General features: G+C 40.2%; 1 protein-coding gene across 2 annotated transcripts in view; it reads left to right on the top strand.

Moving 5' to 3' along the window:
- The first annotated feature begins 1,781 nt into the window (after window positions 1-1,781).
- The window catches only part of TM9SF2 (transmembrane 9 superfamily member 2), a 29,892-nt gene continuing 9,218 nt past the window's right edge, over window positions 1,782-22,455 (top strand). The window contains exons 1-12 of one of the 2 annotated variants that reach the window (XM_084226584.1): window positions 1,782-2,059; window positions 6,615-6,682; window positions 7,742-7,835; window positions 8,535-8,662; window positions 14,623-14,752; window positions 16,300-16,424; window positions 17,284-17,395; window positions 18,957-19,036; window positions 19,127-19,235; window positions 19,362-19,494; window positions 19,745-19,864; window positions 22,027-22,084. In XM_084226584.1, the coding sequence (XP_084082710.1) occupies window positions 1,928-2,059; window positions 6,615-6,682; window positions 7,742-7,835; window positions 8,535-8,662; window positions 14,623-14,752; window positions 16,300-16,424; window positions 17,284-17,395; window positions 18,957-19,036; window positions 19,127-19,235; window positions 19,362-19,494; window positions 19,745-19,864; window positions 22,027-22,084 (1,289 nt within the window). In that variant the 5' untranslated portion in view covers window positions 1,782-1,927. The remainder of the gene's footprint in view (window positions 2,060-6,614; window positions 6,683-7,741; window positions 7,836-8,534; window positions 8,663-14,622; window positions 14,753-16,299; window positions 16,425-17,283; window positions 17,396-18,956; window positions 19,037-19,126; window positions 19,236-19,361; window positions 19,495-19,744; window positions 19,865-22,026; window positions 22,085-22,455) is intronic. The other variant, XM_084226585.1, reaches the window with a different exon arrangement.

The following is a 22,455-nucleotide window of genomic DNA, read 5'->3' as shown; positions in this document are numbered from 1 at the left end:
GAGCAATGTCCTCTCCTACATTATCAAAACAGTCTTTTTATGTCTGCCCCTCTTATAGGGCAGGGGTTTTTTGGTGGAGACTTTTTTCAGTAGATTTTTACCAGTGCTATATGACAGCAGCCATTGATCACGTGGAGAGAACGAGGACAGAGATTGTTCTGAATGCTCAGCTGCAATGGACAGCAACCACAGCCAACATCTGTCTGTCTGTCTGTCTGTCTGCCTGCATCCTCCCCAGCTCCACTCAGCCAGCAGTACGTCTCACCCCAAGAATTCGGTTTGAAAACCATGAAGAGTTGTCCACCCATGAGAATCAAAAAACCCAAAACCCATGAAAATTAAAAAGACCAAAACCAGACAATGATGTTGTTTGCTCTGAGTCTGGTATGGGCAGTGTCATCCCATGGTCACAGGACACCTGAGTCTGGAGGCCATCCTGCCTCCTTGGCCACCCAGCCTTCAGGGGTGATTGCTCCCTGCCTAGCTGTGTTGGTTATTAATTCCCCACAAGAGCCCATGGGAAGAGAAGGGAGGATTAAAGACTGGATTTTCTATTTTAAAGAGATTATATTTTGCATAACACTTTTAATATTGTTTAAAAAAAAAAGCCTCACCGCCCTCCTTCCCAATAACAACCATATTCTGCTACATCTAGAAGGTCCTGTTTTGTTTCAGTGCTTTTATTATTCTAACAATCCCTTCCTCACTTAGGAACTCTTGAACTGAAAACGATTGGGAATTCAAGGGTGCTGGTAAGAGGGGCTGGGCATGGCAGGTCCCTCTTCCCAGTGAAACCTTTGAGAATTAAGAAAAAAACACAAAAAACAAAAACAAACAACCAAACTCCCCAAAACCTAGACAAAATTTATTTTTTAAAAAAGTTTTAATTTATTTTTTTAAAAGACAAAATGTATTTTTAAAAAAGCAAGGACTGCAGGACAGGCATGAAGGCAGTGGGCAGTGCAGCCTGACCGGGATCAGTGGACCCAGGCTTTGCTGGGATTGACTGCCCAGGTGCGGGGGTCCCAAATGGCAGCTGAGCACCATTCGTGTCTATCACCTGTGAACATTCACGGATTCACTGAATGGGACAGGTTGGAAGGGACCACAGTGGGACGATCTGGTCCAACCTCCCTGCTCAGGCAGGGTTATCCCAGAGCACACGGCACAGGATTGTGTCCAGGCAGTTCTCGGGTATCTCCAGCGAGGGAGACTCCGCAGCCTCTCCGGGCAGTCTGTTCCAGTGCTCAGTCACTCGCACAGTAAAGTTCATCCTCACTTTCAGGTGGAACTTCCCGTGCATCGGTCTCTGCCCGATTCCTTCTCGTCCTGCTGTGCTCGGCACCACCAAGCACAGCCTGGCTCCATCCTTTGGCACCCTCCCTTCGACACTGATAAACACTGAGGAGGTCCGGTCTCAGCCGTCTCTTCCTGGGGCTGAGCAGGCCTAGCTCTCTTAGGTTGTCCTGGTAGGAGAGATGTTCCAGCTCCTGGATCATCTTTGTCTCACTCCGCGCTGGACCCACTCCAGGAGCTCCGGTCTCTCTCGTACGGAGGAGCCCAGACCTGGACACAGCACCCGGGCTGAAGAGAAGGGCAGGCTCACCGCCCCGGGCCCACTAGCCGGGCTCCCCTCTCGCATTCCCGCCCGGCCGCCGCCGAGCCGCTCGGGGCGGGGCCGCGCTGCCGTGGCAACGGGGGCGCGAGACACCCCGGAAGCGAACGCGCGCGCCGGCCCCGCCCCCCCCCTCGGCCCTCGGTCTGGCGGCCCCGCGCGCGGCGGGTGACGACGTGTCGCGCGCGCGCGAGGGGGGAGCCGGAAGCGGCGCGGCCGCGTCAGGGCGGGCGCGGGGGGCGAGAGACGGAGCCGCGACCCCGCTGCCGCCCAGCGACCCCTGGCCCCTAACCCGTCGTCCCCCGACCGGACATGGCTCTGCGGCGGCTTCTCCTCATTGCTGCCGCGCTGGCGGCGGGCACCGCGCCCACCGCCGCCTTCTACCTGCCGGGCCTGGCGCCCGTCAACTTCTGCGAGGCCGGCAAGGAGAAGCCCGAGTGCAAGGTGAGCCGGGGGGGCGCTGAGGGGAGGCCCCCGAGGCCGCCCGGGTGCGGCGCGGCCTGGGTGTTGTCCCCCTGCCGTGGGGACTGCGTCGTGGAGTTTGTTCGGAGAGTTTGGAGCCGTACCGGGGCTGCCCGGCGGCGCACGGGCTGTGGCTGCGGGGACTCCGAGCGTGGTTCGGTTCCCGCTGTGCTCAAGTTGCTCACAGAACTGTTAGGGCTGGAAGGGACCTCTGGAGATACCTGGTTCAACCCCCCTGCCAAGGCAGGTTCGCCGGGAGTAGGTGACACACGAATGAATGTCTGCATAGGAGGAGACTCCGCGACCCTCTGGGGCAGCCTGTTCCAGTGCTCTGTCACCCTCAGCGTAAAGAAGTTCCTCTTCGTGTTGAGGTGAAACTTATTGTGATTTAGTTTATGGCCATTGCTACTTGAAAAGGAAATTGAGGAGACAGAGGATCCAGGGGAAATGGCAGAAGTGTTTGTCTGGTTCAGCTTCGGCCTGGCTGGGAAGTGACCACGATCCCTCCGAGGGAAGGAAAGAGCTGTCGGCTCATCCTGTGAGTTACAACAGCTAAGTAGGAAGCTCCGGCCGGTTATCTCCTGGGTCCTCTCAAATGCCTTCAGGAAAGCTGCAGCAAGTAAGGATGGCAGTGACGGGTCATGCCGAGAGGTGTGCCTGTGATTCCTGGCAGGAGCTAGCAGCTGGTGGCTGGAGCAGATATCAAAGTAAACATCCTGTAACACTCCTTGCTCTGTCTTCCTGGCTGCAGGAAACTGAAGTGTAGGGGTTTCTAGGGCCCGGAATGTCAAGTGAAACTTAAACTTACCTTGATGTCTGCAGAAGTGACAAGCAAAGTTTGCATAACCAAATATCTCATTTGTAAGGATACTGGTGGGGAGCATTGATGTAAATCTCCTCTGATGAAAAATCATCTTTTCTCCTTGGGGGCACCTTTTGAAGTTGTTTCCTGCTGCTGTGATGGAAATTACAGCAGACTAGACTTTAATACTTGAATGAGAAAGTTCAAGACTAATCAGATTTATGATCCATGGTCTTCCTACTGTAGAAAGCAGCTGTCTTGCATATTCTGAGCTCTCAGCCTCTGCGTTGCCTGAAACACTGGTTCATAATTGTTCAGAATAAGAGCCTCCTTAAAACTATATGCTTTTAGTAAATACCATGTGCTGACTTTATCCTTTTGCTGTCCTGAATCAGCAGAGCTGGGAGTAAGCCAAGCACACAATGAAGGCGGTTCATTTGTAGTAGTTAAATATCCTGTGGACATTCTTTTATAGGACCACAGAAATGGTGTTTGGAAGTGACCTCAACAGGTCACATACTGCAGCCTCATGAGTATGGAGCATGAGAGTACAGAAAGCACCACTGTTGTCAACACTAGATCAACTCAGCTCTGCCTTTGTTTAAGCAAGCTTTGGAAACATCCAAGCACAGGGTAGCCATCACCTCCCTGGGTGACCTGTTATAGTGCTGCACCACCCTCTTAAGGAATGGGTTTTTTTCAAATACAGGCTTAAAGCTTTCAAGCTGCAGTTTGTGTTTTTTCACAACATCCCTGAAAAACTGTGCTGTGTTTGGATTGTTTCTGTTCTAAGCCTGTGGAAAAAAAGATTTATTTTTTTAAGTCAGGTGGACCTCATAGCCTACTATCTTTTGTAACCAATCTGAGACATTTATGGGGTAATCTTTCTCAGATGTCTCTGCATCTCTGTTCCTCATTAAAACACGTAAAATGGTTGTCTTCTCCTGAGATTTTATCATTTAATAAATGTGACATGAGGTATTTGGATAATTTAAATGTACTACCAGAAAGCAGCTGAACACCTCAACAGCTGTAGTAGTGCAAAAATTCTTTCTGCAATTAGCCACCTCTTAGCAATTTCCATATTAGACATAGGCATATGGAGAAGTCTAAAGCACTTTTCACATCTAATTCTCTCCATGTAGTCTGCAGCTGAATGTACTCTGGTTCCTGGTAAGGAGAAACAATATATGATTGCATTATTGCTGTATCATATTTATGTAAGTGGATAAAATTAAGCTTCCTTGGACAGGCTTCATTTCTCACAGTTTCTTGCCATTATCACTGTTAATTGCAATGTCAGTAATAGTGCATTTTCCTCTGCCTGAGGATTTCAATCCACATGCCAGATCTCAATACCTACTATTTGTCTGTTATGATCCCTGTGATCTCCTGTCCTGTGTTGGTGAGGTGGGATGAGATGTTGTTAACAGGGCATGTAGCCAATGCAGACTTAAATATTAATTCTTGCCTAAAGAATAGGAATCCTTACTCAGTTTGTAAAAATCCTGATTGCTCCAAAAAGGGTTTGGTGTTGTATGGGAAATGGTTTATCAAATATGCTGATCTGCAGTAATGCATATAATTCTTAGGAAAAATTTCAGCATTCATGTAAATCTCCTCTGATGAAAGTAGTTAATTTAAGGCCACGGTTCTGTGGCCAGCTGAGGCAGTCTAATTCCCTGCTGCTGAGAGATTTCATTGCTGTCTTCCCCTGGGCAATGTGTTCCTGTCCTCTGCATTGCCTCAGCTGTGTTACTTGTTGTGTTTTTGAGCTTAACGTGGTAGGAAACTATCCAACTTTTTGCCAGTCTTGTTTCCTTCTGTGTTAGGGAGCTGGAAGTGACTTACAGCATTATGGCAAGCATAGACTCCCCAGAGGTGAGCAGCAGGTCTGCATGACTTAGGGCAGGGGAAAGATGAGCCTGAAGGTGTGTCTTCACTTAGTGGGTCATGCTAACAGCTCTCAGAACTTCCGGTGTTTCCCAGGACTGCATCTGACTTGCCCATGGACAGCTAAGTTATATCAGTAAAACACAGTACCAAACTGAAGTATCTGAGCTACAGATACATGTGAACATTTCTGTTTTTTCTTTTCCTCCAGAATTTCTTGGTTTGGCTAAACTAGAGTAAAATTTCATAGGGAGGAAATGCTCTTCTGTTGGTAAGAAAATAGAGGGGTTGCTGTTGAAAGGGAGAGGGTTTGTTCTTGAGGGCATTCACCTTTATGTTGCTCTTCAGCTGTTGTCTGATTACACAGTAAGACAGCTCAGTTTGTGTTGTGGCTTAACCCTGGCTGGCAACTAATAACCACACAGCTGTTTGTTCCCTGCTGACCCCAGCGAGATGGTGAGGAGAAATGAGGGGGAATGTAACTTGTGGGTTGAAATTAGAACAGTTTAATTGAAAAAAAGTAAAAAAACTCATACTACTAATGATATTAACAATAATAATAATTTTAATGAAAGGAGAGAGAGAGAGAAGGGGGCATGAAACCCAGGCATAACAAGTTGCACAATACAATTGGTCACCACCCCCTGATGGATGCCCAGCCCATCTCAGAGCAGTGATCATCCCCTTGAGCCAACTCTCCCAGTTTATATACTGAGTGTGGCATTCCATGGTGTGGAGTGGTCCTTTAGCCAGTTCAGGTCAGCTTCTCCTGGCCATGTTCCCTTCCAGCTTCTTGTGCACCTCCGTGCTGGCAGAGCATGGGAAACTGAAAAGTCCTTGACTCAGGGTAAGCACTACCTAGCCACAGCCAAAACTTCAGTGTGTTATCATATAATTCACTCATTGAATACAAAACACAGAAATGTATCAGCTACTAAGAAGAAAATTCTATCCCAGCTGAATCGAGGACAGCCTGCTGCGATGCTAAGAACTGCTCTTCAAAATTTTTTTGTATAAGTCTTTTGTTGTTTAAGCCCATTGGATTGGTTTACTGTGCAAGCAGATAACTGCCAAAAGCTGTCTAAGGCAAACACTTGAAATTTATTGAAACTGCAAGACTAGAATAAGGGAAGAGATTTTGAGACTAAGAGGGAAGAATGAGAGACCTCTCCCTTTCCATGGAAGTAGCCCATCTGTAATTAATGTATATAGATTAAACTTGTCTGAAACCACAGTAGACTGAATTTCAGGTTCTTACTCAAGAGTTGATAGTGAAAAACTTCTATAGGAAGGTAAATGTAGGTATCATGGCCTTCTCTTTGAAAAGAGATTCTGTTTAAACTTAAAATGTATCAGTCTGAATGCATTGTTGAAATTATCATAGTTCAGTTTATAGTTACTACACATATAAAATTGTGGAGAATCCTTAATTACAGGGAGAAGTACGGGTCTCATTTGCACTTTCCTTCATGTTCTTTTAAGACTTATTACACAAAAGTTGTGGTAATGACTAATATGACTCTAACTTGGTACATTAAACTCAAACACTGGCAACTGTGCTAAGGCTATTATTTTTGTGCATGATTTCCTGCTCTCTTGTAGTTGGAATGGTTATGTTAACCTTTAAGTGTTTTTGTCATGTGGTCACTGCTTTTGTGATGGCTAGACAGGGCTTTACTTATGTTCCCAGCAGATACAGTTCATTACACATCAAGATGTACAATTACACAAATCTTACATTTTCAACTTTCCTTAACCTTATTCAAACAAATCTATTTTATATATCCATGGGAATTGAAGGAGTGCTTTAAATGTAACTGCTGATTATCTCTGCTCTTTCAGTCTGGAATCGAGCTGTTTGTGAACAGGCTTGACTCAGTAGAGTCTGTCCTCCCCTACGAATACACTGCGTAAGTATATTATACCATTTGTGCCATTTTAATTGTCAGTTTTTCCAAAAAGATGGATTTCATTTACCTTATAGTATTATCTACTTCTTGTTACAGCAGTGTGTCACTGAGGCATGGCTATTTGTTTTGCTAACATAAGTTTACATATACAGAATTTTTGATAAGCAGATGGATGCCTACATTGCTTCCTTTGTCTCAATTTTCTGCTCATTACTTCAGTGCATGGATTTATAGGCCCTCATGCAGGTTGAATCGCTGTTGTAGTGTAACTTAATGTTAAAATATGTGTGTATAAATATATGATGCTTTACTGCATCAGTTGTCACTGTAGATCAAAGTATTACCTCTGTCTTTAGTAGATGCCAGATGAGTTGAAGTGGTAATGAGGTGCGGACATCCCATCAATTATCTTAATGAGGTGTTAAATATTTCCTTTGTACACATCATAGGAGTGCACAAAATGTATCAGTGCCTGGTACAACTGTGTAAAGTTTTTGCTATAAAGAATATTTTGACTGTTAATATTGAAGAGCTTAAGCACCAGTTATGTCTACACTTTAAAGAACACAAATGTGCTATTTTTAAAAATAGACTGGAAAAACGTGGAGGATGTGCTATTAAATGTGTTGGTGAATAAAACTGTAAAAACCTGTTTAATAATGCTACTTGTAAGGGAGCGGTCTCTGTTTTTTTTTATTTTCCCTCAAATTCTGGAATCTGGCCTGCCTGCTTTTTTCTGAGAGTCATTATTAAACTCTAGATGTAGATTTAATTCTTGTCTAAAATCCCAGTTCAAATAGGAAACTTCTGATTACTCAAAGAAACTTATGCTACAATGTTCTGAAATAGCTGATGAAGGGATTTGAATGTTGGTTCTGTTTTGTGTGGTTTATTTTCAAACCAGGATAGTTATTTTGCCACTTCATAGTTTAAATGAAGAAACTGTTGTCTACAGGGAAAGCCATATAGTTCCTTCACTTGTGATGAACATGTTGATTTGGGAACATTATTCGCAGCTGAGAATATTTTATTCATTTTTGTATCTTTTCTCTAATTCAGGTTTGATTTTTGTCAAGCAGAAGGAAAGAAGCGTCCATCTGAAAACCTTGGCCAGGTCTTGTTCGGAGAGAGGATAGAACCGTCTCCTTACAGGGTTGGTTCTCTGACAGTAATGTGTGCATTCAAATGTAACCAAAGGAGATCAGAATCTTGAAGATGATTTTCACAAGGGCTTTATCTGAGAAAGCTTCAGCATCTGAAATTCCACACGATAAAAATCTGTCGCTTTAACCTAATTGTAACTGTGTGCTTTACTTTGTGGGGGGTATACCCTGAAATGCTGTGCAGGTTATCTTCTCTCTTTGGGATCTGACAAAACCTGATTATTGCTGCTCAGCACTCTTGTTTCTTAGAACCAGATCTGAAAATATTGCAGCCATAAAACGGAAGAATTATAAATGGTGTTAGCTTGCTGGTCTTTCCTGCTGACTGAAGCTCTCACATTCTCTTCTACAGAGGTAGTAGGAGAGAAAGTTACCTATTGAAGATGCCTGTGACAGCATGGCTGCTGTGAGGTCAAATGATTTATCTAGTAAATCATGGCAGAAAATGTGAGCTAGTCAGTTACAAGGAGCTCTTGCTGTAGGGCTCCTACAGTGAGCACAGGAGGGGTTTATAGCACACACCAGTATAAAAACCTCCTCTGGAGCGTTGATATACCTAGTCTCAGTAATTTGTTAGGTGCTTTCATTATAATAGTGTAGGCATTGAAATGTATAGGATAAATTGTTATGTACTGAAATAAGACAGTTTGTTACAACCTTTTTGCTCATGAGTCTTTCATTTTTCTTAGTTCACATTCAACAAGAAGGAGACATGTAAATCTGTTTGTACGAAAACATATGATACCACAAAGCCAGAAGACAAACAGAAATTAGACTTTCTGAAAAAAAGTATGCTACTGAATTATCAACATCACTGGTAAGTTGGTAAGTCTAAAATTCATAGATTAGTTAGTGTAGTGTGTTGGTGATAATTTAGTTTATACTTTTATATTTGCAAGTTAATAGATGGAACAATAGATATGTGCACTTAATTTCTTCCCCTGTTTTTGCATAAAATGTTATATTGTTTGTTGTCTTCACAAAAAAAAATCCTTCCCTTGAAGGATAAGCATTAGGAGCAAGGGAAATCAATCTGTTTCTAAATACAAAGCTTTGTGTTTACTGTAAAATACTGCTGCTTTTTTTCACCTGTAAATGTAGAAGTAAATCCTACCTTAGCTTGAGAAAAGTCTTACAGGACCTTTATTCTGTTTCTATGATGTCTTTGTTTTCCTTGAGAGCCCTTGCACTTACCTTCAAATGCTGTGTCCAGGAGACAGGATCAACAGTTCTGAAAGACTTTTATGCAATGTTTGTTTCTCTTCTATGGATGTAGAAGGGAAAGGTGGCCAGTGAAAACGAATTAATTAAATAATTTTTGGGAATGCATAAATGGTACTTACCTGTTTTCTGGGCCTCTCTGTAACCATCTGATTGACCTTGGATCATGCTGGAGCTCTGTTTGAGCTCAGACATTGAATCCTTGTTAGACAGGCATTAAGGGTGGGGCAAGGCTGACTGTGTGTGCGGAATCTCAGGGAGATACTCAGTTTCCCAACACTGCACCCACATCCAGGAGCTGTGAAATGTTTATCAGCAGGCTCAGTCTTGACACTGGAAATGTCCCAGCTATGTTATCAGTGTTTATTTAGTACTTGACATGTTGGCATGCTCTGCCAACAGCAGCTTTCAGGTGCAGGAATAGAAAGAACAACTTAGGCATGAGTTCTTGAGGCATGCTTTTGCAAGGAATGCATGAGCATCGTTAACTGATGTCACTCATAGGTATGCCCTAATTCCAAATATGGACCTCCTGCTTTATGGGAACAAATATGCTGGTCTTCATCTAATTGGATTTAAACTTTTGGGGTATTTTAGTAAAATGCAGGCTGAATGTTGCCACTGTCATTAACTGTTTTTCTGTAATGTCACATTCCATTCCTTCAATTTTGAAGCAGCTGGAAAGGCAACAAGTGCATTTTCTATTCCTCTCAAGAACTGATATAGGATATCCCTTTGTGAGGATAAACTGTGGCTCACTGATGTAAATGTTCTGGGTACCTCTTGAAAATGAGTGTAGTAGGAATTTGATAGGTTGTGTCAGAATGGTTCACAGGCAGTAGTCGTATGTTCAGGTAGGTGAACAAGGAAGCCATAAAGAAACTCTGAAATGTAGAGCTACTTTTGCAAGGATTTGAGGTGTGTATGACTAATGCTACAACAAGTGGAGCTTCAAACATTCTGGACTTGATTATATTCCTCTTAAATACTGCATATGTTTGTAATATTTGCACCACTTTGAATTTCAGTAATGCATATGAGTCTGGCATAAAAGACTCAGCTATAAAAGGTTGTGTATGTTTCGGTGTGTAGCTTAAAAATAGCTTCCTTAGACTACAAAGCTTGAAAGAAGTTTTTTTGAAAGAAGTTTTTTTTTTTTTTTAGGAAAGCCCGTAACTTAATCTGATAGAAGCTGAAACAGAACTGTGTAAAATTAATCATAGAAAAAAGTACTTCACATTGGTTTGGGGTTTTTTTCACCTGTAGATTAAATTGTTTAAAAGCTATATTTAGTGTATTCAAGTAGACTTTTATTTTTAACCAGTGTAGCTAACTTGATAGATAGGACTGTTGAGGTTTAAATAAGATATAATTCCATTTTTCAGTATGAAAACTTCCCTTGAAATTTAGGTTATTTCTTAATTCTTTTAATGGCTTTTCTTTTTCTTTCCTCTGCCCACTGCCCTAAAACTTAAGGACCAGTGAAAAATCCCTGGTTATGTCTGTTAGTCCTCCTTAGCCACAGCTTCACACAGTGGCTGTGGCTGGATTTTGTGATTAATGATGCATGATCCAGGAGTATGGTACAGAGGTATGTTGTACAGGGATGAACAAGGTAGTATAAGTGAGGATTCAGTACAGGGTTATTATCCAGCTTCAATTTATCATGAAATTCCTGGGGAACACAGATGGTGCAAAATACTTCTAAGGTTTCAAAAGCCACTTAATAAGATTAAGAATTGACATACTGAATTGGACTCAACAGCTATACTGATATCTTGGCTGACAATGTTCATCACCAGATGTTCTTGAGAGACATATAAGAACACCGTTGAATAGCATATTTGCTCCACATGTATAATCTCTTCAAGTCATTTTAAATTTGAAGATTAGCTGTGAAAAATGATTTGCTACTTAAACTACCAATTTATTCTGGCATTGCTGCTCCTGCTTGAAGGCAGCTCAGTATGTCTTTGCTGCATAGATGCAAAGGAGAGCTTTATCCAAACCAAACTTACTTGCAATATGTTAATGTTGCCTTGTTTTGATTAGGAGATGAAAACACTAACAAAAGCAAGAAATCTCTCTAGTATACTTTATGGAGATAAAATTTCAGATACACAAGCACAGCATTGTTTGCATTGGAAAAGACCTCTGAGATCATTGAGTCCAGCTGTGTGGTGGGTTGACCCTGGCTGGACACCAGGTGCCCAGCAAAGCTGCTTTGTCACTTTCCTCCTCAAGTGGACAGTGGAGCGAAAATATAGCAAAAGGGTCAAGATAAGGGTAGGGAGAGATCACTCATCAACTACTGTCATGGGCAAAACTGACTCAAATTGGGGAATTTAGTTTAATTTATTACCAGTCACATCAGAGAAGGGAAATGGGAAAGAAACCCAAATCTTAAAACTCCTCCTCCCCACCACTCCCTTCTTCCCAGGCTCAACTTCTCTTCCAGTTTTCAACACCTCCTTCTCACAGGAGTGCAGGGAATGGGGATTTGTGCTCAGTTCATCACAAATTGTCTCTGCCATTCTTTCCTCCTCAGGGTCAGGACTCTCTACACACTGCCCTTGCTCCAGTGTGGGGTTGCTCCCATGGAAGAGTTTTTAATAAACTTCCCCACTGCAAGTCCTTTCCATGGGCTGCAGCTCTTCAGGAACTGCTCCAGTGTGGGTCCCTTCCATGGGGTGCAGTCCTTTAAGAAGAGGCTGCTCCAGGCGTGGGTCTCCCATGGATTCACAGGTCCTGGCAAAGCTGCTCATCTTTCCATGGGGCCACAGGTCCTGCCAGGAGCCTGTTCCATGTGGGTTTCCCATGGATCACAGCCTTCTTCAGGATGCATCCACCTGCTCTGATGTGGGTTCCTCCATGGGCTGCAAGCAGATACCTGTTGCCCTGCGGTCCTCCATGGGCTGCAGGGGGACAGCCTGACTTGCCATGGGCTGCACCACAGTCTGCTGGGGAATCTCTGCTCCTGGTCCTGGAGCATTTCTTCCTCCTCCTTCTCCACTGACTTTGGTCTCTGCAGAGTTGTACATATTCCCACTCCTCTCTCTGTCTGCAGATGCTGTTGTGAAGGGATTTTTCTCCCTTTTCTAAATCTGTTTCTCAGAGGTGCTGCCTCTGGTCACTTACAGGCTTGGCCTTGGCCAGCAGGGAGTCTGTATTGGAGCCAGCTGGCACTGGCTCTCTCAGACATGGGAGTTCTTACAAAAACCTCTGGCAGTTCTTAAAAAAACTTCTATACCCCCCTGTCAACCAAAACCTTGCCACACAAACCAATACAAATGTTAACCTAACACTGCCAATTCCACCACTAATCCATGTCCCTGAGTGCCATATCTAGGCCATTAAATGCTTCTGAGGCTAATGACTCTATCACTTCCCTGGACAGCCTGTTCCAATGCCTGACCACCCTTTCAGTGAAGAACCTTTTTCTCGTGTCCAACCTGAATCTGCCCTGGCACAGCTTGGGGCCATTTTCTGTCTTCCTATTGCTAGTTTTCTGGTACCTTGAACATATGTCATGCATTTCAAGACAGCAATAAGGTCTCTCTTGAGCCTCCTTTTCTCCAGACGAAAAAACCCAGACCCCCTCAGCCACTCATCATAAGGCCCTTCCCCAGTTTTGTTGTCCTTCTCTGGACATGTTCCAGCACCTCAGTGTCTTTCTAGTTGTGAATGGCCCAGACCTGGACGCCAGATTTGAGGTGCGGCCTCTCCAGTGCTGCGTACAGGGAGGTGATCACTGTCCTGATCCTGCTGGCCACACTACTGCTAATACAGACCAGGATGCCACTGGCCTTCTTGGCTACCTGGGCTCACTGCCAGCTCATGTTCAACAGCTCTGGACCAGCACCCCAGTCCTTTTCTGCTGTGCAGTTTTTCAGCCACTCTTGGCCCAGCCTGTAGTGCTCCATGGGGCTGTTGTGAGCCATTTGCAGAACCCAGCACTTGGCCTTGTTGAACCTCATGCCATTGTCCTCGTATAATATGGTCGAAGTGTAATGAGTCTAGTTCTGGAATAGCTCCTAATTTGGAACATCATTGTACCCTCTAGTAGCATGGTGAAGTGAGTAGGAATTGGTTGGTGCGGTTGCTGCTTGCAACTGCCATAGTCTTTGGAATCTCCTGAAAACTTGGCAACTCTTGTTTTTTTTGGACCTGTCTTCACCTTTTCTATTGTGTCAATATAAACCAAGAATACTGCAGTTTATTTCTGCTGGGTAGCTACTGGTAGGGATTATACAGCTCTCTCCATGTTGCGTGAATAAAGGCAGCATATACCACTCTTTTCTCCCCCGTCTGCTGATGTGCTGTGAAAAGTGGTGCTAATTTAAAGGCTGTTGCAATATGCAGTGGATTAAATAGAGGTCATAATTCCTGTTTAATTAATTAAATAGAGCTTTGTTTTGTTACCTGAAGTCATAATTCCTGTCAAGTATTTAAAAGTATCTTTGAGACACGTAATTGTAAAGCCATTCAGGAGCTTGGTAAATTGTACAAAATTGTGTTAACTTTCAGTGGGATGTCCTTTTTCTGGTTTAGTGATGCACAAAATATGGCAGTTGTCTAATGTCTTTATATATGAAGCCTATTAGTATACCTTTGAAAATATACCTTGGGCAATTATGCTTGTAGATACTGAATTTTAGGTCTTCTATACATGACATTTTTTGGGGATTAATCTTTTCGCTGTTTAAAACACTTCATAAAACATAAATTGGCTTAGGGTCTTCTAGTAGTTCCTTTTATGAAGGGACAGAATCCTTTCTCTGTGTTTAAAAGTATATGTTTTGTTTTGACATTTTTACTGTTAGTTGCATATTAAATACAGTTTGTATCTTACTGTCTTACAACTTTCTGCAACTCATCTTGTGAGTGTGCATTTCCACAAATTTTTAATGAAACTGACCTATAAACCCCCTGGTTTTAGGTAATATGAGTATAAATCTTGTGAAGCAGCAGTTTTGTATTGTTTGGTGGCTTACAATTTTTTGGTAATGCAAATCAATTAATTAAAATGTTGCATACTCTTTGGTAGCTATAAATGAGGCTAATGATTAGGAATTCACTTAAATAGCAAAAAAAAAGTTTTAAGAGTGCCATGAAAAATGTATTTTGCAATGAGGAAGCTAAAGAATTAATAAGATGTGATGTAGGCTTTTTTAAAATTTTTTGGTTTTTTTTAAACTTGAAATTGTTAATTTTATCTGGTTTAGCAAATTTGATTATTTTGGCCATTATTTAAAGACAAAATAATAAGTTAAATTGTTACAAATTTGGACTGGGTGAGTTTTTGGCTTTGGGCTGTTTTTGCATGGGGACTTCATGAAACAGTGCAGTGAATAGAGTGGTTTCAGTTGAAGAGTTACATGCTTGTAACTCGTTTGGAACTTGGGTTGGCAATCAGTGCAATTCCATGGGTAGTATTATTTTTGTAGTTAATAATCCAGTAATGAATGTAGCAAAGTAGATTAATGTTAATCTGGTTTTGTTTCCATTACACTGTGTATTTTGAAAAATGGTGAAGTGTCATTATGTCATTTACAGGATTGTGGACAACATGCCTGTGACGTGGTGTTATGATGTGGAAGATGGCCAGAGGTTCTGTAATCCTGGTTTTCCTATTGGCTGTTACATTACAGAAGATGGCCGTCCAAAAGATGCCTGTGTTATTAATGTATGTTTATGCAATTATATATTTTTTAATATCCCCTTTTTATTCATTTAGGGACTAGCATTTCTCCTCTGTCATGTTTCTATGGTGAGTCCTTGCTATTTTAAGAACACATGTTGCCTAAAAATAGGCAAGTTCTTTGGTCTCTGCAAGTACCTCAATTTGAAAGCCTGATCTAAGCCTAAGAACCTTGTCTCTTATGCTGCATAATACAGAAGAGCTCTAAAAGATCAGGGGGTGAACATGCATAACATTCAGTACATGTGGAGGGTAAAGGTGAAGGAAAGCATGTCATCCTTCATTGCCTAAGAAATGGAAATGTTTGAAGGCTTGGACTTGACATTTTTGTGGGATAGAAGTGTTTTCATGGAAGCAGATTTGCATAGGTGTGTTTGTACCTCTGCATACTTTTGGAAGGTTTGCTTTCCCTAAAACTGGGAGCTGATGGAAAAAGATAAGATTCCTGCATGATCAAAGATTCTATTGGGATAGATGATATAGTGGTGGAGATCCACGTAAGTGCACTATGGAAAGCATTATGGAGATAAGAATAAAACAGAAAATCCAGGAAGTCTTTAGACTACCACAGACTTCTTCCATGGCAAGGTCACTGAGAACTTGGGATAGGTTTTTGGGGTTTTTCAAAATGGTTGGTTTTATTTAATAGATCTTACCAAAGATAACAGTTTCTGTGGTTGCCAATTTTGTTTAATTGCCTCCATAATGAGTTGGTTGTAGGGTCTCCATATGAATGGATGCATTTATGATCAAATATGTAATTTAGCAATATAATTTTAATCTTATTTTAAGACTTGCTTTTAATAAAAGGAAACCTGTAAAGAAATAACTGACGTACTGTAGAAGAACATTTCATTTATGTAACTATTCTTATAACTGGGGCTGTTCTATAGGAAGGGTGGGGATAGAACCCTTTAGAGGTTCTAACTGAACCTCAGTAGACATAGCTGTTAAATTACTTGAGAGTTTAACAACCTCTTTAACTAACTAAATTCCAAGGTGATGTTTCTCCTCACCTGAAGTTTGTATTCAGCATTCTTGGCTGCTGCTTGCTGTTCATTCTGTGCATCTTTGGTTTCAAAGGTGGTTCTGTCACAGAGAGCATTTATTTGCATTGTCTTGGGAGGTTCTGTTAATTTCTGAAAAATATACTCGTTTTAAAATAGCTGGTGCTTATTAAATGCTTCTAATAACAAAACTTGTCCCATAGTTATCTATTCAGTTTGCTACTTAAATAAAATAGGATATCTTCAGTTAAATTTATTAATAAATATATATATTAAATATTTTAAATTAATTTTTCTACTTTTCAATTTTACTAGACTGTTCTTAGCATTAACTTTTCTAACTTATGTTTTTAATGCAAGAAGGCACTTACTGTCTTTATAATTTGCAGTATCTCACATTCATATTTGAGAACTTCTTGACAGAAAAACTATATGCAGTCTAAAATTCTGTTATGCAGGCTTCTGTCTAAGGCTTTGAGATGTCTGTATTTTTTGATTGTTTAATATAACCCTTTTTCATTGCAGTCAGAATTTCATGAAAAGGATACCTTTTATATTTTCAACCATGTTGACATAAAAATTTATTACCATGTTGTGGAAAATGAAGCTCTGGGAGCAAGACTTGTTGCTGCTAAACTTGAACCAAAAAGGTTAGTAGTTGAAAGTAACTTGTCATCAAAAACTGATCCATTCCAAGACACTTGCTTTGATCTGGGAACCTGCTGCTAGTCAGAAATGCTTTCAGATATGTGACCTGTAGATTACCTCTCCGCTGATTGATGTAGTGTAGTTAGAACAGTCTAAGGTAATTTTGTAATTTGATGGACCTTGGTGCACTTTTTCCTACTTGGTCCAAGAAAAGATAAAATAAAACCTGTGTTTGTGGGGTGTGATGAGTGTGTGTGTGCATGCATGTAGAACCCTAATTTCCCTTCCAGGGAATATTCTGTCTTGTATCAGAACAGGAGACCAGTGCCTGCTGCAGGCTTGACTGGAGTGCAAGATTTGATCTCTTCAACAACTGGGATTTGTATAGAAAGATTTCACAGATATACTTATCAGTTGTCCTGGTGTCTGTGTGGCTTTTGCACAACTGGTGTCTGTTGTGTTATTTCTTAGCATCTTATCTTTCATGGTATAACTGAGCTTCTTGCATTGTTGGATCAGTTGAAAGTATTTTTTCCTGACAGAAGTTAGTAATTCTGGGGGTCTAACTTTTTTAATGTTTTGGAGGTTCATAGCAATACTAAGGCTTCTTTCATTTTTGGTACTCTGCTTTAGAGACTGTGCTCTTTTTTAGAAGAGACAAATCTTGTTTAAGAAGTTCAAGTTTCAAAAATTCCTGAGCTTAGGATATGTTCCTTACAAGTTCTGAAATTTATGAGACATTAAGTACAATTCTTATATTTAAGGGAAGAATCCTTGGTATGTTTTTCTAAGGTGAATGAATTCTTTCTTAAGAATGGTATCAGTGAAGTGGCTTTCATTCTGTGTTTTGTCTTCCTGCAGTTACAAGCATACTCATGCAGACAACCCTGACTGCTCAGGAGTACCCATGGATATAAGTAATAAGGCCAGTGGCGAAGTCAAAATTGCATACACATACTCAGTTACTTTTCATGTGAGTACTAAGATTTCTGTGGTAGTTACCTCTTAAAATCATGCATTAATACTCTGAATTATAAAGATGGACAATTAAAATTGGCTCAGAATAGTAAATTTGTCATTTTAAAACTTTATTTGAACTGGAATGTCAGAGGGGGCTTGGGATTTAACCACATACATTACAGTTTTGCATTCCAACACACACAGAGTAGATGTGAAACACCTATGGCGTTTTTGGAGAGTCACACTTTCCACATCTGCCTAGGTTGTCTGGTAGATTATTTTTCAAACCAAGTTCTTAAGTCTGAGAAATTGTGTGTTTCATGTAGGTAGGTTGAAGCTGAAAGTTTTCTGCCCTATGACATCACACTGCTACACCCTCCTGCTGCAAAAGCTGCCTTCTCTTTAAGGTCTTCCTCCCCTGGATTCCTTCAAAAGAGTAGGAAGCTGGTAGTCTTTGTTCTATCTACTCTATTTAAAAGCAGAGGAGCACTATATCAGGCAACTGCAGGCAGCAGTGATAGCTGAATATTTCTCATTCTGCTGACAAACAAGAGAGGGAGGTTTTGATTTTGTTTTGGTTTTCTGTAGATGGAGTTTACTGGACAAACTGTTTATCAGAGTTCCCTTCTACTTCTCAGACTGCTTCCACTCTGAGTTTTAAATACAATAAATCGTATAAGAAGTATTTTCAGGAGGGATTATATCATATATATACTATATAATGATACTTTGAGAAATTATATCACTTGTGGTACTGAAATGAATTTGTATACTGAAAAGCAAGTATTTCTGGAAACCTGTGAGAAGTTAGTAATTAAGAGTGACCTCAGCTTCATATTATTTTATTGTTTGTCCTTAGAAAGGACATGCCCAGCTCTGTGTGTGCACCTGTCTTGTGCACAGTGTTACATCAATTGGAGGTGCTCTCCTGAATTTCTATTGGGTTGGCAGACCAGGTCATCTCAGAAAGACAAAAAAAAGGCAGTTCTGTCCTAGAGTCATTGATACTGGTTTAGAAATTTGTTGCTTCCTTTGAGATGTGGTTTTATTTTCTCAGTGAACTATATATGTGATCTTGGCTACATTTTTTTAACCCACTGGGTTTTTTTCAAAATCTGGCTTTACTGGAAAGCACTCTTGCTCTTTTATGTTATAAATTACTGAAATAACAGCCTGTCAGACGCCTATCCAGTTTTGTTAATTGGTTTGTTTAATAGCCATCTTCACCTTGATTAACACTGTCTGTTCCTTTTTTCCTGTTTACTCTGCAAAATAAAACAAAGAAATGTTCTTTCTGAAGTGTTTTTGATCAATGAATGTTCATTTTGAATAAGTTTAATCTGTTGAAATACCTGGAGGAATTGTTTGCTTCCCTCTGCTAGCACTGTAAGTTCTGTAGCATTGTCTCCCCACCTGTCCTGCAGTAAAAGCATTATTAAACTATTCCCTGTAAGGCATGGTACTTGAAATTTCAATTAGTCACAAGATTTAAGATTGCTTTGCATAAACATCAACTTTTAAATGTACAAGTTGGATGCTGACTGTATCTGATGTTCATGTGTTTATTCTTCCAGGAAGAAAAAAATATCAGGTGGGCATCAAGATGGGATTATATTTTGGAATCCATGCCTCACACTCACATCCAGTGGTTTAGGTAAGGAGGAAATTTATTGTACTGAAGTGTTTACATTGCAGTTTGAATGATGATTTTCATTAATTTTCTTTTTTTTTTCTTTTTTTTCAGTATTATGAATTCCCTGGTGATTGTCCTCTTTCTGTCTGGAATGGTAGCTATGATTATGTTGAGGACACTCCATAAAGATATTGCAAGATACAATCAAATGGATTCCACTGTAAGTCTAAAATGTAGCTCCTAAAATTTATTTGGAATGTAATTTTCCCAATTAAATGTGTAGCTGTAACAGGCTACACATTAAGTTGCAATCTACTGTATTAAAATAGATGTATTTCTTTTACAGGAAGATGCTCAAGAAGAATTTGGCTGGAAATTGGTTCATGGTGATATTTTCAGGCCCCCAAGAAAAGGAATGCTGTTGTCAGTTTTTCTTGGCTCTGGCACACAAATCTTAATAATGACTTTTGTTACTCTGTGTAAGTAAAGTGGGGAGGATTTAGTTGATTGTACATGATTTTTCACTGTTAACTGCATGGTGTTATAAAAATAGCAGTATCATTTTGTCTAGAAATTTCATCAAAGTCATTAGAAACAGCTGAACTGATGTAATAGACATGCAACTTAGTATGCACAGATTATAAGATAACTGATGTACTGGGTTTAAGTCAAATATATAGTCTAAGGTTTCTAACATCTTTTCTAAAATTGTGCATCTCTGCTTCACAGTTTTTGCTTGCCTGGGATTTTTGTCACCTGCTAACAGGGGAGCTCTAATGACCTGTGCTGTAGTTTTGTGGGTATTGCTTGGAACTCCAGCCGGTTATGTTGCTGCCAGATTCTACAAATGTGAGTAATAGTTACTGAAAATGACAAGGCTTAAGTTCATTAACATAAATTGTCATTACAGAACTGATTTTTATTTTGCTGCACGGTTTGTAGCTTCCCTCAGGGCAACCTGGGGAAGTGTACTTACCTTAACAACAGGATATGCATATATAGAACACTTAACATAGTTACACTGGTTTTGATCTAATCATGCCTAAAGACCCTGAATTGCTCTTGTTGCTGTGTATTTGTGAAATTAAATAATATTAGTACTAAGATCATTACATTTTTATATCAGACTATTTTCTCCTTCTGTTTCCTGTCTCTGTGAGGACTGTGTAAACCTGCATTGAATTTTAGCTGTGTATGTTGCTTGGTAACACACACCTGCACCCCCAAATCGTGAACCTCAGTTTTTGCATGCCTGAGATTTGTGACCTCTTTTTAGCTAGCTCCCAGGTATTTTGGAGAATAATGCTTATTGGACTGTGGCTGGAACATGGGGAGAAGGACTGGTGTGTAGTTGTAGAAATCAGCCCTGTGATGTTTGGGGCCCTGACAGGAGTTAGTTGATGCTGTTCTCCCTCACTGATCCCAGCTATTGTTTCAAGACCTGTCTGTCTGCCAGCCTGAGATGGTTTACCCCTGTATCCTCCGATTTATTTTAATGTGAAGCATGGCATTCCACATACAGCTTGTTTTAATTACCTTACTCAAGGTGAAAGGTTTTTTGACTGAGAGAAATTAATCTTTTGAACTGCTTTAGTTGTGAATATATGGGGCTAGAGGAGAGGTTTATGTCAGAACTTCAGCCTGGCAGTAGATATCAGAGATCTTTCTTCTTACCATTTTGTAATTTTCTTGTGGGGAAAACTAGTGGGAAAAGTGAGTTTGTATCTTGTAGGGAGTTTTTACATAGTGGTGGTGATGTGAAAGTGAAGTATTCTAATATCCAAGCCAGTTAGACTTAAACAGAAGGAAATTTTAGTACTAAGAGCATAATTGAGGATAGAATTATTCTTTATATTGTGGTGTATACTGTGTGTTTTGAAGGATATTTTGAAGTGTATTGATGGTAAATTGAATCCTGTGTCTTTGGTGGAAATGTAGTTATTAAGGGTAAAATTTATTATTTTACTTACTGGTAATCACTTGGTTGATACTTGAATGTTGTGTTTAATTACTAAGATAGTGAATGACTGATTCAGATATATTTTTGTTATAACAGGAAGTGGTTTATACCCTGTATTAGAGCATGTAAACTTGAATGGTTTTTTTTTTATAGTATACAAATAATGTGACGCATAAAACAAAATGCAACTGAAATGGATATCCAATTTTAGAAGTTGGGGATTTTGTTAACAAAATTGCATTTAAAAAGTGAAACCTGAATTGAAATTAAATGGTTAATCTTCATAACTGCTGTCACATTCTACCAAGTTTTTATGAAGAAATAGAAACTTAATTAAAATCACTCTAACTGTAATCACTTCTGACTCTTGAAATAAAGAAGCATGTCATTATGGCAGTGCTCAGATGAAATTATCAGCTTCACTGCACTCCAGCAGGATATTTTCATTTGAAAATGTATTGACTAGAATTTTTATCAGCATAGTGCAAATTCATAAAGATTTTCTTAAAAAAGCTGTCTTTGGTCTTTTGGTATCTTCACTGCTTAATGCTGTTAAGACTCAAGAAAACATCACTACTTCTGTAAGCGTGTTAGTTCTGACTCTTCTGTAAGATTCATAGGCAAGAATTATTTCAAGAAAACTGTTAAGCTTGGTTTTCACATATTTATGTATCTTTACCTACTGAAACCTGCAGTCAAATGCTAGAAAGCTTAAATTTCTTAATCACTCCAGGTTTAAAACATTTTTTTAAAGATTTAGAAATACTGCAAATCTGCTCCCTCCTTTTAGTAGATAAAGTCATCAGAAACACAGTTTTAGTTGGATACCTTTCCTGACCTTGGTCTGAGATGTTTTGCTTTGAAGTTCTGTGGTTAAGCAATAGGATAAGGAAATCCAATTTTATTACTGAATATTTAAGTTTACTGGTTTTGGGCATGATAGCACATTATTTGAGTATTTGCAAGCTAAGTATAACAGGTAAATGGAGTGGAAAATTAATAGTTGAGCTTAATGCATGTTTTAATGTCTGTCAAATGTTTTAATATACAGCATTTGGAGGTGAGAAATGGAAAACAAATGTCCTGCTGACATCATTCCTTTGTCCTGGGTAAGCAGAGAATATTGTCATGATTAAGAAAATTAAATTGCTTCTCTGATGTGCATAGCTAATTTTTTAGGTTTCAGCTATACAAGTAACATTGTCCCTTTATTCTGGGAGCTACAAGAGTATCATGGTGCTTTTGACAAAGATGAGTATTGTTAGTGGCATATCATCCTTGGAAGTTTTTTTGTAAGCATTTGTTTACTCTCACCACATGAAAAGGTTGATTAGGAAAAAGCATTGTGATGGTAGTAAGTTTTAGGCCCACTTTTTCATTGTTTTCTTTCATTCTCTGGACTGCACTATTCTGACTGCACTGTAGTCAGTCTTATATAGTGTCATATAATATATAACCACTCTGATAATTTTTTCCACTT

The sequence above is a fragment of the Fringilla coelebs genome (genome assembly GCF_963513975.1).
Source record: "Fringilla coelebs genome assembly, chromosome: 2".
NCBI lineage: Eukaryota > Metazoa > Chordata > Aves > Passeriformes > Fringillidae > Fringilla > Fringilla coelebs.
This window is presented reverse-complemented; position numbering and strand designations above follow the sequence as displayed.